At 43.2% G+C, this 13,493-nt stretch overlaps 1 protein-coding gene across 9 annotated transcripts in view; it reads right to left on the bottom strand.

Moving 5' to 3' along the window:
* Positions 1-13,493, bottom strand: part of Ppp6r2 (protein phosphatase 6 regulatory subunit 2) — a 124,896-nt gene that overhangs the window by 90,544 nt on the left and 20,859 nt on the right. For 4 of the 9 annotated variants that reach the window (XM_045151792.1, XM_045151793.1, XM_045151799.1 and 1 more), the window contains exons 2-4: positions 8,259-8,329; positions 5,174-5,246; positions 1,165-1,407 (exon numbers count right to left, since the gene is read on the bottom strand). In XM_045151792.1, coding sequence (XP_045007727.1) covers positions 1,165-1,407; positions 5,174-5,184 — 254 coding nt within the window. In that variant the 5' untranslated portion in view covers positions 5,185-5,246; positions 8,259-8,329. Of the gene's footprint in view, positions 1-1,164; positions 1,408-2,121; positions 2,163-5,173; positions 5,247-8,258; positions 8,330-13,493 lie in introns of those variants that run through there. The other 5 variants (XM_045151800.1, XM_045151801.1, XM_045151795.1 and 2 more) reach the window with 4 other exon arrangements.

Below are 13,493 nucleotides of genomic sequence, written 5' to 3'. Positions count from 1 at the left end.
GGTAAGGTGCTTGTCTGTGAAGCCTAAGAACCCAGGTTTGATTATTCAGGTCCCACATAAGCCAGATGCACAAGGTGGGGCATGTGTCTGGAGTTCGTTTGCAGTGGTTGGAGGCCCTGGCACACCCATTCTATCTGCCTCTTTCTCCTTATCCCTCTCTCTTTCTCACAAATAAATAAATAAAATATATTAAAAAATAAAAATAAATGGATAAATAAATAAAATAAAATAAAACAGATTATACTTTACTGATCCTAGCACCTTACCACCACACACATGCATTTTATGCTTCCGAATAAGCACTTAGATCAGATGTCTATATATCACTTATCCCCAACTCTCCCCAGATACACTGTGGGCCAAAGTAGTCTATTCATGGAGCCAAATCTTCAAAGCCTGAAGTCTAGGCCTGCCCTGTCCTTCCTGCTGCTTAAGGTGTCCTCTTAATTCAGACTCTACCCTTACTTAAAGTTATGATCATCTCACTACACTACCCCTTCCCTTCTGTTATCTCCTAATAGCCCAGGTCAAACATCAAATAAAGATGAGTGTGGGGGTGCATGTTTTTAATCCTATCACTCAGGAGGCAGAGGTAGAAGAATCACTGTGTGTTTGAATCACTCCGAGTTCTCTATGAGTGCCAGGTCAGTCTGGGTTAGAGTGGACCCTACCTTGAAAAATAAAAGAAAATGTGGAATAAACAATTGAGAAAAAGATGTTTATGAAGTTAATATCATTAATGATGACATATATCCTCTGAGCTAGATACCCCAAAGTGAAGTATTTCCTGGGGTTCAGGAGTCAGATATTATACCTCTTTTATGCCTGGCCCTTCTGCTAGTCCAAGAGCCAACTTTGCTAATGGTATGGCACTACACTACAATTTCAAGTGACTATCATGGGATCAGGATATTCTTTCAGGATAGTTATGCAAACTGTTCCACACGTACCAACTTATTATAAACTCACTTGTAACTCAGAATGAGAAAACACATACTCAAGAGATTCCAAACACTTAAACCTCACAAATAACTACCTCCATAGTGGCCCTTCATTTCTCAGGTGGGTCTAAGAAAGCCCTGGCTCTGATTGTCCTTGGATACTGCCCATGCCCTCCCTAAGCACTACCCAGCAACTGGCCTGGATCACAGCCTTAGTACATACTTGAAGCGGACCTTCTCTTCCATGTCCAGGGGTGGGTCCTTTGTGATGAGGCTCACCAGCTCCTCCATACATTGCTGCCTGCAAAGGAAGTCCAGCAGCTTCTGGTTCTGAGCCTTACACTCTTGCAGGATGTCATCTTCATCCATTAATTCCTGCAATGTTACATGTTCCTTGTCAAGCAGCTTGTCGATGTGGGATGTGGTATTCAAGTCAAACTTCCAGAACATGATGATGGCCACAGAGCTGCAAGCAAGAAAAAAAGAGAAGCTCATTCGTCCCTACTCTGTAACTCTACCCTCAGCCATGCCATTCCACATTCTAACAAGTCTATCCCCAATGAGAACACTAGCAATCCTGGAGCCCAGGATGAGGAAAGATTCTCCTAAGTAACTGCTCTTATCAAACTCATTCTCTGTCTCTAGGACCCACCTCTCCAGGTTCCCCTAGGCTGACCCACCTTCCTACCCCACCAACAGTGCTCAACATGCTCCTGGATGCTCTCATTTGCTCCTTGGCTCTGTGAAGCCCATACATTCCAAAGTCTCACAAGTGTCAGCACTAGGGATATCCCTCTATCCTGAGAATGGTAACTCACAACAAAAACCCACCTCCCTGGTGTCCAATCCCCTCCTGAATGAAAATTAACATGTCCACCTGGAAGAATTTCAGAGCTCATACTTAGTAAGTCAAACTCAAGACAGTTCATTGTGCTTGATACTGCCCTTTTCTGCTGTCATCTGCCAGCTAACCTTCTGTTTACTGTTGCCATCTTGCTGAATAACACCCAGAATTACCTATGAAACCACCACCTCCCTCACATGCATGCTAACTGGGTATGAGTTATTGCCATAGCAATCTGAGGATCACCAGTGGCCAATCCCCCCTCAGCTCCCCCCAACCCTTCAACAGTTCTTGCCATCTTGCCTAGACAAGTTTGTCCATCCCAAAGACACTCACTGTCAGTCTGTAAGGGCAGATTACCAACAGTTTTCAGTGTCCTGGCAGAGAAAGAAAACATTAATCCTCCACCTTTAACAAAGCTGAAAGTATATCTTCAAATTATGAGTGATTTTGATGTTACATTAAATTAACAGCAACAGTAGGCAATATTTATCTTACCTAATATTTTAAAATATTTATTACTTATTTGGAAGTAGAGAGAGACAGAGAGACAGAGAGAATAACAGGATCTCCTGCCACTGTAAACCAAATCCAGATGTATTTGCCACCTTGTGCATGGGCACTGGGGAAGTGAACCTGGGCCATCAGGCTTTGCAAGGAAACACCTTTACTGCTAAGCCATTTCTCCAGCCCTTATCTAATATTTTTACTGTAAAAAAAAAAAAAAAAGTGAAAAGCCAGGCACGGTGGCACATGCCTTTAATCCCAGCACTGGGGAGGCAGAGGTAGGAGGATTGCCATAAGTGCAAGGCCACCTGAGACTCCATAGTGAATTCCAGGTCAGCCTGGGCTAGAGTGAGACTATACCTCACAAAACCAAAAGCATAAAAAATAAATATCAGACTGACTGCAGTACTTAAATGTGACCGTGAACCTGCCTTGCCCAAGGAGCCTCTGTATCTAGCCTCATCTCCATGGACCCTGATATCTACATCCTCATTGCCTCTCATGTTAAAAAGTTTCAAAACTGCCACTGACTCCAGATGCCCACCACACACTAGGCTGTTTCTTGCAGCATGACTTCAGATGCTCGGGACACTTTGTCAGTCTCCTAAAACCCAGCCTCACCACAAGGATGCTACATCATTACCTTCCTACTTGTGCCCTTTTGAACATGCTCCCCACATCAGACTGAGATGAGTGCTTTGTTCCCTATGGCCCCCACATATAGATACATCTCTGAATTGGATGCTATTCATACAATCAGTCATGAAGAGCTCCAAGTGGATCTGCTGTGACTTGCAGGAAAAGGGACTCCATATACACACTGGCACTGCATTCAGTTTTCCTTCTGGGTCCTAAGACCTCCCTTACTTTTTTTTTTTTAAGGTAGGGTCTCACTCTAGCCCAGGCTAGAATTCAAAATTCACTATGAAGTCTCAGGCTGGCCTTGAACACATAGTGATACTGCTGCCTCTGCCTCCTGAGTGCTGGTATTAAAGGTGTGTGTCACACGTACCTGGCAAACAAATAAATAAGTATATATGTACTTACTTTTGTTTTGTTTTGTTTTGGCTTTGGTTTTTCGAGGTAAGGTCTCGCACTAGCTCAAGGTGACCTGGAATTGACTATGTAGTCTCAGGGTGGCCTTGACCCCATAGAGATCCTACTACCTTTGCCTCCCGTGTGCTGGGATTAAAGGCATGCGCCACCATGCCCAGCAGTTTGTTTGCTTTTTTTAATTTGAGGGCTGAAGGGATGACTTAGCAAAGTAAAAAGACCCAGGTTCACTGGGCATGGTGGTACCTTTAATCCCAGCACACGGGAGGCAGAGGTAGGAGGATTGCTGTGAGTTTGAGGCCACTCTGAGACTACATAGTCAATTCCAGGTCAGCCTGGACGAGAGTGAAGCCCTACCTTGAAAAACCAAAAAATAAATAAATAAGTAAAATAAAATAAATGATCCAGTTCAATTCCCCAGTACCCACGTAAAGCCAGATACACTAACAGGTACATGCATCTGAAGTTCATTTGCAGTGGCTAGAGGCCCTGGTATGCTCGCTTGCTCGCTCGCTCGATCTCCCTCCCTCTCTCCTTCCTTCCCCCCTCCCCTCCCCCTCTCAAATTAATAAATTTTTTTTAACTCCTTGAGACTACATAGTGAAATCCAGGTCAGCCTGGGCCAGAACAAAAACGCTACTTTCTAAAACAAACAAACAAACAAAACAAAACAAAAAAATTTGAGAGAAGAAGCTTTGTATGATGGCACATGCCTTTAATCCAAGTACATGGGAGGCTAAAATAGGTGGATCATTGTTATTTTAAGGCCAGCCTGGGCTACAGAGTAAATTCTAGGTCAGTCTGAGCTAGAGTGAGACTTTGCTTCAAATGAAAAATGAGGGCTGAGGACATGGCTCAGTAGTTAAGGTGATTGTGCTTACCTACAAAGCCTAACAACCAGGTTTGATTGCCCAGTACCCATGTAAAGCCAGATTGCACAAAGTGACATATGTATCTATAATTCATTTACAGTGGTAGGAGGCTTTGGTGTGTTCATTCTCTGTCTCTTTTTCTCAAATAAATAAATAGGATGGCCAGCCATGCAAAATATATCAACCGGTACAATGTTGGCAAGTCTGTTTTGGGGAAAATTAATTGTTCTTTGATTGGATTTGAGACCTGTTCAATGGGAGGAAATACATGCACAATACCGAAAACCTAGTCAAAAGCCAATGGCAGACGGGCGTGGTGGCGCATGCCTTTAATCCCAGCACTGGGGAGGCAGAGATAGGAGTATCACTGTGAGTTCAAGGGCACCCTGAGACTACATAGTGAATTCCAGGTCAGCCTGGACTAGAGTGAGACTCTACCTCAAAAAACAAATAAACAAACAAAAAAAGCCAATGGCTGAGGAGGTCATAAGCCCTAAGGAGAAAACTATTATTGTTGTCTGACTAAATATATATATTCTACCCACCAAACTGCTGTAAATACTTATGCCCACATATTAATGCTTCTCTTACTTTTGGTTAGAGAAACTTCTCTTTTCGGATAGTGGTGACCATTAGGGTGGCTCAAAAATGACCAAAGTGCTGAGAAGTGACAGTAGAGTGTTCAACAATAACTGAGACAACTCTATTACACATTTCAAAGCTCAGGGACCATTGCAGAAGAGGTAAAGAATGTAAAAGCCAAGCCGGGCGTGGTGGCGCACGTCTTTAATCCCAGCACTCGGGAGCAGAGGTAAGAGGATCGCCATGAGTTTGAGGCCACCCTGAGACTCCATAGTGAATTCCAGGTCAGCCTGGGCTAGAGTGAGACCCTACCTCAAAATACAAAACAAAACAAAAAAGAATGTAAAAGCCAAAAGAAGGGGAGGACTACTTACAAAGCTGTCATCCAGACACAAAGGTGGCCTTGATATTCATAACCTCACATGCCTGATGCTACCTACACAAGACCTGTATAATAGGAGGAAAAAAATAGTGACATCAAAATAGAAATGAGGGCTGAAGAGATGGCTCAGCAGTTAAAGGCACTTTTTAAAAAGTTTTTATTTATTTACCAAAGAGAGAGAGAATGGGTAGGCCAGGGTTTCTACAAACAAACTCTAGACACATGCTCCACCCTGTGCATTGGGCTGATGTGGGTACTGGGTGAACTTAGGCTTCACAGGCAAGTGCCTCACCCACTAAGCCAACTCTCCAGCTCATCTCTATCTTTCTATCTCTCTCTGTTTGCAAATAAATAAACAAACAAACAAAGAGAGAAAGCAAACAACTGAAAAACATATACCAGGAAAATATAAACAATAAGAAAACTGAGGAGCCTGGTGTATGTATGTCTTTAATCTTAACACTTGGGAGGCTGAGGTAGGATTGCTGTGATTTTAAGGACACCCTGTGGCTACATAATGAATTCCAATTTCCCTAGGCTAGAGAGAGATTCTACCTGGAAAGAAAAAGAGCTGGGCATAGTGATGCATGCCTTTAATCCCAGCAATGGGTGGGGGCAGGAGGGCAGAGGTAGGAGGATCACTGTGAGTTCAAAGCCACCCTGAGACTACATAGTCTAGCAGAAAATAGCAATAAAAGAAAAACTTGTGCTGGGTTACAGAGCCCACCAACAGGCCAAAAGTTACCCACAAAGAGCAGAGATACATCCCTGGTTGTCCTTGAGCCTTCACATGGGGAGACAAAAGAACAGAAAGATAACTTCTAGACCACAAGGAACAACTAGGGAATGAAGATAAGTTCCATGCCCATACTGCGATTTACTGATAGTTTTGGGCTGACAGGAACAGAAATTACAAGAAATTTAAACTATGTAGCTGCCTGCTCATGCCATATATGCTTCTGTAATCTTGGTGCTTGTAGGAAGGAAGAAAAAAAAAAAAAAAACCTTCTTGCAGACGACAGAAAGCTGGAAAAAGCCATTCTGCATGCAGTTCAATGGGAGAGAGAGAAATCACCAGTGAAGATACTCAGCAGTGGACATTGCAAACCTTATATTTGGCCAGCCAGGCTAAATGAGCCAATGGGTGCAATAGTGGCAATCTGTCATGGTGGAAACCAACTACCCTCTAATTGGACTGGAGGCCTGCTCTAAGGATGGAAATACATCCCTAATACTGAAAACTTAAAACAGGGGTAGTCATGAGTCCTGGGGGTGTAACATTTGCTTCTGTCTGGCTAAATGTATATACTATGGTTATCAAACTGCCCAGTACACACTTCTCTTAATGTTCATACCTTTATATTAATGCTATTCTCACTTTTGGTAGAGAATCTTCTCTTTTCAGATGCCAGTGACCTTAGGATGACTTAGAAGGCATCATAGTGCTGGAAAGAAGTGACAGGAGTGCTCAGTATGCAATATCTCTATCACACCTTCCAAAGCTCAGGTTCTATTGTGGAAGAGATGGCAGAAAGAATGTAAGGGACAAAGAAAGGGTAGGACTCTTTACAATGCAGACACAAAATGGCCTGGATATCCATGACCCCACAGGCCTGACACTACCTACACAAGACCATCATAATAGGAGGAAAACATAATGACATCAAAATAAAAGAGACTGATTGAGAGGGGGAGGGGATATGTTGAAGAATGGAGTTTCAAAGGGGAAAGTGGGGGAGGGAGGGCATTATCATGGGATATTGTTTACAATCATGGAAGTTGTTATATATGTATGTATGTATGTATGTATGTATGTGTGTGTGTATACATATATATAAATCTAAGAGGAAAAAAAAAACCCTCTTGCCTAAGCTTGGGGCTGACAACATTACAAAGTGATCTAGGTGTCAGTCCACCAACATGAATAAATCTTCCTCTCCTCTGTCTGAACAGCTCTGAGTCTCATTCAGGAAATTCCTACAGTAATAGTGAATTCCACGTCAGCCTGGGCTAGAGTGAGACCCTACCTCAAAAGAAAGAAAGGAAGGAAGGAAGGAAAAGAGGGAGGAAAGGAGGGAGGGAAGGGGGGAAAGAGGGAGGGAAGAGGGAAGGAAGGAAGAAAGGAAGGAAGGAAGGAGGGGAGGAAGGAAGGAGGGGAGGAAGGAAGGAGGGGAGGAAGGAAGGAGGGAAGGAAAGAGGGGCTAGAGAGGTAGCAGCCTAGTGGTTAATGTGCTTGTCTGCAAAGCCAAAGGACCTTGGTTGGTTTAATTCCCCAGGACCCATGTAAGCCAGATGCACAAGGTGGCACATGCATCTGGAGTTTGTTTGCAGTGGCTGGAAGCCCTGATGTACCCATTCTACCTCTTTGCCTCTTGCTCTCTCTTAAATAAATAAATAAAAATAGAGCCAGGTGTGGTGGCACATGCCTTTAATCCCAGCACTCAGGAAGCAGAGGTAGGAGGATCACCATGAGTTCAAAGCAACCCTGAGACTACATAGTGAATTTCAGGTCAGCCTGGGCTAGAGAGTAAGTGAGAGCCTACCTCGAACGACCGAAAAAAAAAAAAAAAAAGCCAAGCGTGGTGGTGCACAACTTTAATCTCAGCACTTGGGAGCCAGAGGTAGGAGGATGAAGCCAGCGTTAGAATAAATAGTGAATTCCAGGTCACCCTGGGCTAGAGTGAAACCCTGCCTCAAAAAAAAATAAATTAATAAATAAAAATAAAAATATTTAAAGAAAACAGGAGAGATGGCTTAACAGTTATGGTGCCTGCCTGTAAAGCATATCAGATAGAAATATTAGAAAGAAAGAAAAACTAAGGTACAATGAGTAGTGCTTCTGATTAAAATTAAGGCAAAAACTGATGAGAGGCAATGATGAATATTACACACAAGTAAAAAGGTTAGCACGGCCAGGCGTGGTGGCGCATGCCTTTAATACCAGCACTCGGGAGGCAGAGGTAGGAGGTAGACTACATAGTGAATTCCAGGTCAGCCTGGGCTAGAAAGCAAGACCCTACCTCAAAAAAAAAAAAAAAAAAAAGGATAAGATGTAACCATAACAAATACATACGTACCTTATGGGATTCTGCAACTTCTATAAAGCATCAATGGGTAGGAATCCATATAAGTAAAAACTGCCTTCACCCTAGGCATTGATCATAGAAAATAAAAAATTAAATTCACATAAAAACCTTCACATGAATGCTGACAACAGCTTTATCTGTAATAGTTAAAAGCTACAATCATACAATGAAACCCATTCTTAGTATTCTAACCAAAAAGTTAATTAAAACAAACAAAAAAAAGTTAGGAGCTGGGTGTGGTGGTGTATGCCTTTAATCCCAATACTCACGAGGCAGAAGTAGGAGGATCACGAGAGTTCAAGGCCACCCTGAGACTACATAGTGAATTCCAGGTCAGCCTGAGCTAGAGTGAAACCCTACCTCAAAAAATTAAAAAAAAACAAAATAAATAAAAGCTGAGGCTGGAGAAATGGCTTAAGACACCTGCCTGCAAAGCCAGAGGACCAAGGTTAGATACTCCAGCATCCATGTAAATCAGATACACAAGGTGGTACATGTGTCTGGAGTTAATTTGCAATGGCTGGAGACCCAGTGCCCATTTTTTTTCTCTCTCTCTCTCTCCCTCTTTCTCAAATAAATAAATACATTTTTTAAGCTAGGGTTAGGGGATGAAGGGATGGCTTAGCAGTTAAGGCATTTGCCTACAAAGTCAAAGGACCCAGGTTTGATTCCCCAGGACCCACGTTAGCCAGATGCACAAGGGGGTACATGCGTCTGGAGTTTGTTTACAGTGGTTGGAGACCCTGGCACGCCCATATTCATATTCTCCCCCCCCCCCGTCAAATAAATAGATAATAATAAAATATTCAAAAGCTGGGGTTACATATATTAATGCTACTCTCACTTTTGGTAGAGAACCTTCTCTCTTCAGATGGTAGTAACCTTGGGATGACTCATGTGGTGGTTTGATTCAGGTGTCCCCCATAAACTTAGGTGTTCTGAATGCTAGGTTCCCAGCTGATGGATATTTGGGAATTAAGGCCTCCTGGAGGGAGTGTATTGTTGGGGGCGGGCTTATGGGCTTTATAGCCAGTTTCCCCATGCCAGTGTTCGGCACACCCTCCTGTTGCTGTGGTCCACCTTCTGTTGGCCAGGGGGTGATGTCCACCCTCTGCTCATGCCGTCGTTTTTCCCTGCCATCGTGGAGCTTCCCCTTGAGCCAGTAAGCCAAAATAAATCTCTTTTTCCCAGAAGCTGCTCTTGTTGGGTGATTTCTACCAGCAATATGAACCTGACTGCAACAACTCAGAAGGCATCATGGTGCTAAAAAGAAGTGACAGAGGAGTGTTCAGCACTGCAATATCTCTATCACACCTTCCAAGGCAGAAAGAATGTAAGAGCCAAAAGAAGGGTAGGACTCCTTACAACGTGCTCCCCCCAGACACAAAATGGCCTGGATATCCATGACCTCACAGTACCTGACACTACCTACACAAGATCATTATAAGAGGAGGAAAAGATCATGACATCAAAATAAGAGAGACTGAGATGGGGAGGGGATATGATGGAGAATGGAATTTCAAAGGGTAAAGTGGGGGGAGGGAGGGTATTACCATGGGATATTTTTTAGAATCATGTAAAATGTTAATAAAAATTGAGAAAAAAAAAAGCTGACAGAATGGAGACCAAAATCATGGACTCCGAGAAGAAGCTCCCACGAGTCTTTAGCCAAAAGAGTGGCTATACCCACCTAATTTTTTTTTAATTAATAATGTTTATCCCATTGAACCTATGCTCACTTCAGTCTCCTTTGGAGCATCTGTTTTTCTTTTTCAGAAAGCAACTAGAATGAAGAGATAAAGCACCCCTCGCACATCAGCCAGGGCCCATGTGAAACCACAGAGGAATTGGCAAGATGAGCAAGAGTGCTGCTACAATAGCAAGCCTGGCAAATCAGCACCAGGGTCATGGAGACAGACACAGAGGATACTCAAAACTCACCAAAGCAGAAATCCAGAACCTGCTGACAGCACAACTTTAAAACAGACTTAAAACACACCCACCACAGCTCAGGGAATTTTGCAAAAGAGGAGGAGGCAAAAGAATGTAAGGGCCACAGAGTGGAAGGGAATGTCCAGAGGTACTGCCCCCTGCCCCTTCCTCTTTTACAGTGACTGACTGATGCCCTCACATCTATATCCACAAAATTAGGGGGAATACCAACCAGCAATTCCACTGAGGAGGACCTTCAGCAGAATGGGCGCAAGGAGCATGGAAATATTGGCAGTAACATATGATGTATCCATACAACTTTCTACTTCATTTTTTAAAAAATGGAGCTGGAGGAATGGCTTAGTGGTTACGACACTTGCCTGCAAAGCCAAATTACCAAGGTTCGATTCCCCAGGATCCATGAAAGCCAGATGCACAAAGTGGTGCAGGCATCTGGAGTTCATTTGCAGCAGTTGAAGGCCCTAATGTGCCCATCTGCCTCTCTCTCTCTTAAATAAATAAAATTTTTAAATGATGGCATATTTTTAATGTTTATATTGAATAAATCAAAGCTTTCAAAGTTGAAAAAAAGTTGACAGACTGCTGAGAAATAAAATTTATCTATGGCCGGGCATGGTGGCACACACCTCTAATCCCAGCACTCGGGAGACAGAGGTAGAAGGATTGCTGTGAGGTCAAGGCCACCCTGAGACTCCATAGTGAATTCCAGGTCAGCCTGGGCTAGAGTGAGACCCTACCTCGAAAAAACAAAAAAATTTAAAAATTATCTATGGTCTAACTCAGCTGTGGACCTGTGAGCTATAATACTGTCCTGCCAAGCAAGATGTGCCCCACTGGGTACAACAGTGGCATGCCTTAGTTATGGGGTTAACCAAGCACTTTCTGGATAGATTTGAGGCCTACTCCCAGGTAATTAATACCTGATACTACAAACATAATCAAAAAGCCCATGGCGGGCTGGAGAGATGGCGTAGCGGTTAAGCGCTTGCCTGTGAAGCCTAAGGACCCCGGTTCGAGGCTCGGTTCCCCAGGTCCCACGTTAGCCAGATGCACAAGGGGGCGCACGCATCTGGAGTTCGTTTGCAGTGGCTGGAAGCCCTGGCGCGCCCATTCTCTCTCTCTCCCTCTATCTGTCTTTCTCTCTGTGTCTGTCACTCTCAAATAAATAAATAAAAATCTTAAAAAAAAAAAAAGCCCATGGCTAGGGAGGTTATAGGCCCTAGGAGTGAACTCACTATTACTGTTCTGCTAAATAGTCATGCTATCAAACTGCCTTCAAAATATTTATCTTGATGCTCAAAATCAGTGCTGTTCTCAGCCCTTGGTCAGATAAGCTTCTTTTTACAGTGTGTGGCAGTTAATACAGAGATTCATAGATAGTCAAAATGATGAGAGTAAGTGACAATTGAGTGTTTAATCACTAAACAGGCATATTCTACCCCCTGCAAGGCTCAGGAAACATTGTTGAAGAAGGGACAGAAAGCTGGGTATAGTAGCACACACTTTTAATCCCAGCACTTGGGAGGCAGAGGTAGGAGGACTACTGTGAGTTCCAGGCCACTCTGAGGCTACACAGTGAATTCCAGGTCAGTCTGGTTAAAATGAGACCCTAAATGAAAAAAAAAGGGGGGTGGCCGAGCGTGGTGGCACACGCCTTTAATCCCAGCACTCGGGAGGCAAAGGTAGGAGGATTGCCGTGAGTTCGAGGCCACCCTGAGACTCCATAGTGAATTCCAGGTCAGTCTGGACTAGAGTGAGACCCTACTTCGAAAAACCAAAAATAATAATAATAATAATAATAATAATAAATAAATAAATAAATAATAAAAAAGGAGGGAGTAGGGGGGCAGGACAATGTCAGAGCCTAAGGATGGGGAAAAGTGCTGTGGAAGACTGTATACTGAATACAGTATGGCCAGTTTGCTTATGATCTCACCGTAACTGGAATTATTTGAATAAGGCCTAAAGATTAGAGCCATCAGAATTTCATCATGAATAAGGGAAAAGGCTCATGAAATCTGTCCCCACCCCTAATGAGCTATTAGCAGTTAATGGTTGCTGAGGGAGGGAGAATTATCTTCAGTGGTAAGTTGCCCATGTCCCAGTAAACACCCATGCTCATACAAACACCCCAATTAAATTCAGTGTGGGGTTGGAGAGATGGCTGAGCGGTTAAGGTACTTGCCTATAAAGCCTAAGGACCCAGGTTCGATTCCCCAGTACCCATCCATGTAAACCAGATGCAAAAGGTGATGCATGTGTTTGGAGTTCATTTGCAGTGGCTGGAGGCCCTGGCATGCCCATTCTCTCTCTACCTCTTTCTCTTTCTCTCAAATAAATAAAAATTTAAAATATATTTAAATTCAGCTGAGCATGGTGGCACATGCCTTTAATCCCAGCACTCAGGAGACAGAGGTAGGAGGCTCCTCAGAGTTTGAAGCCACCAAGTGAATTCCATAGTGAATTCCAGGTCAGCCTGAGCTAAAGTGAAACCCTACCTTAAAAAACAAAAAAAATTAAATTCAGTGTGTCATACATACACACAAAAAGACTTGAAAGTAGAAGGAAGACTAGTTAGGAAGAGGAAAGGACTCATCAGGAGTAAGAGAGGGTAACAGAGAATAGCTGTAATCAAAATTTACAATATACATGTATGAAATTGTCAAAAAACTAAAATTGGCAGATTTTAGTTGTGGCACATTCCTCAGCACTTAGGAGGCAGAGGTAGGAGGATCATTGTGAGTTTGAGGCCAGTCTGAACTACAGAATAAGTTCCAGGTCAGCCTTGTCTAGAGTGAGACCCTACCTCAAAAGGAAAAAAAGGGGGGGAGGGGCTGGAGAAATGGCTCAGAGTTTAAAGACACTTGCTTGCAAAGCTTTCATCCCAGGTTCAATTTCCCAGTACCCACTTAAGCCTGATGCAAACTGGCACACACACATTTGGAGTTTGTTTGCAGTGACAAAAGGCCCTGGCAGGCCCATTCTCTTTCTCTAATAAAAGATTTTTTAAAAGATTTATTTATTCGTGATCTCACAGTGCCTGACAGTACCTATGCAAGACCATCATAAGAGGAGGAAAAGATCATGACATCAAAATAAAAGAGAGACTGATTGAGATGGAGAGAGGATATGATGGAGAATGGAGTTTCAAAGGGGAAAGTGGGGGAGGGAAGGTATTACCATGGGATATTTTTTATAATCATGGAAGTTGTTAATAAAACTTTGAAATAGGGCTGGAGAGATGGCTTAGCAGTTAAGCACTTGCCTGTGAAG

Source organism: Jaculus jaculus, chromosome 6 (assembly GCF_020740685.1).
Source record: "Jaculus jaculus isolate mJacJac1 chromosome 6, mJacJac1.mat.Y.cur, whole genome shotgun sequence".
NCBI classification, from domain to species: Eukaryota; Metazoa; Chordata; class Mammalia; order Rodentia; family Dipodidae; genus Jaculus; species Jaculus jaculus.
The sequence above is the reverse complement of the archived record's forward strand: the minus strand, read 5'-3'. Positions and strand labels throughout refer to the sequence as shown.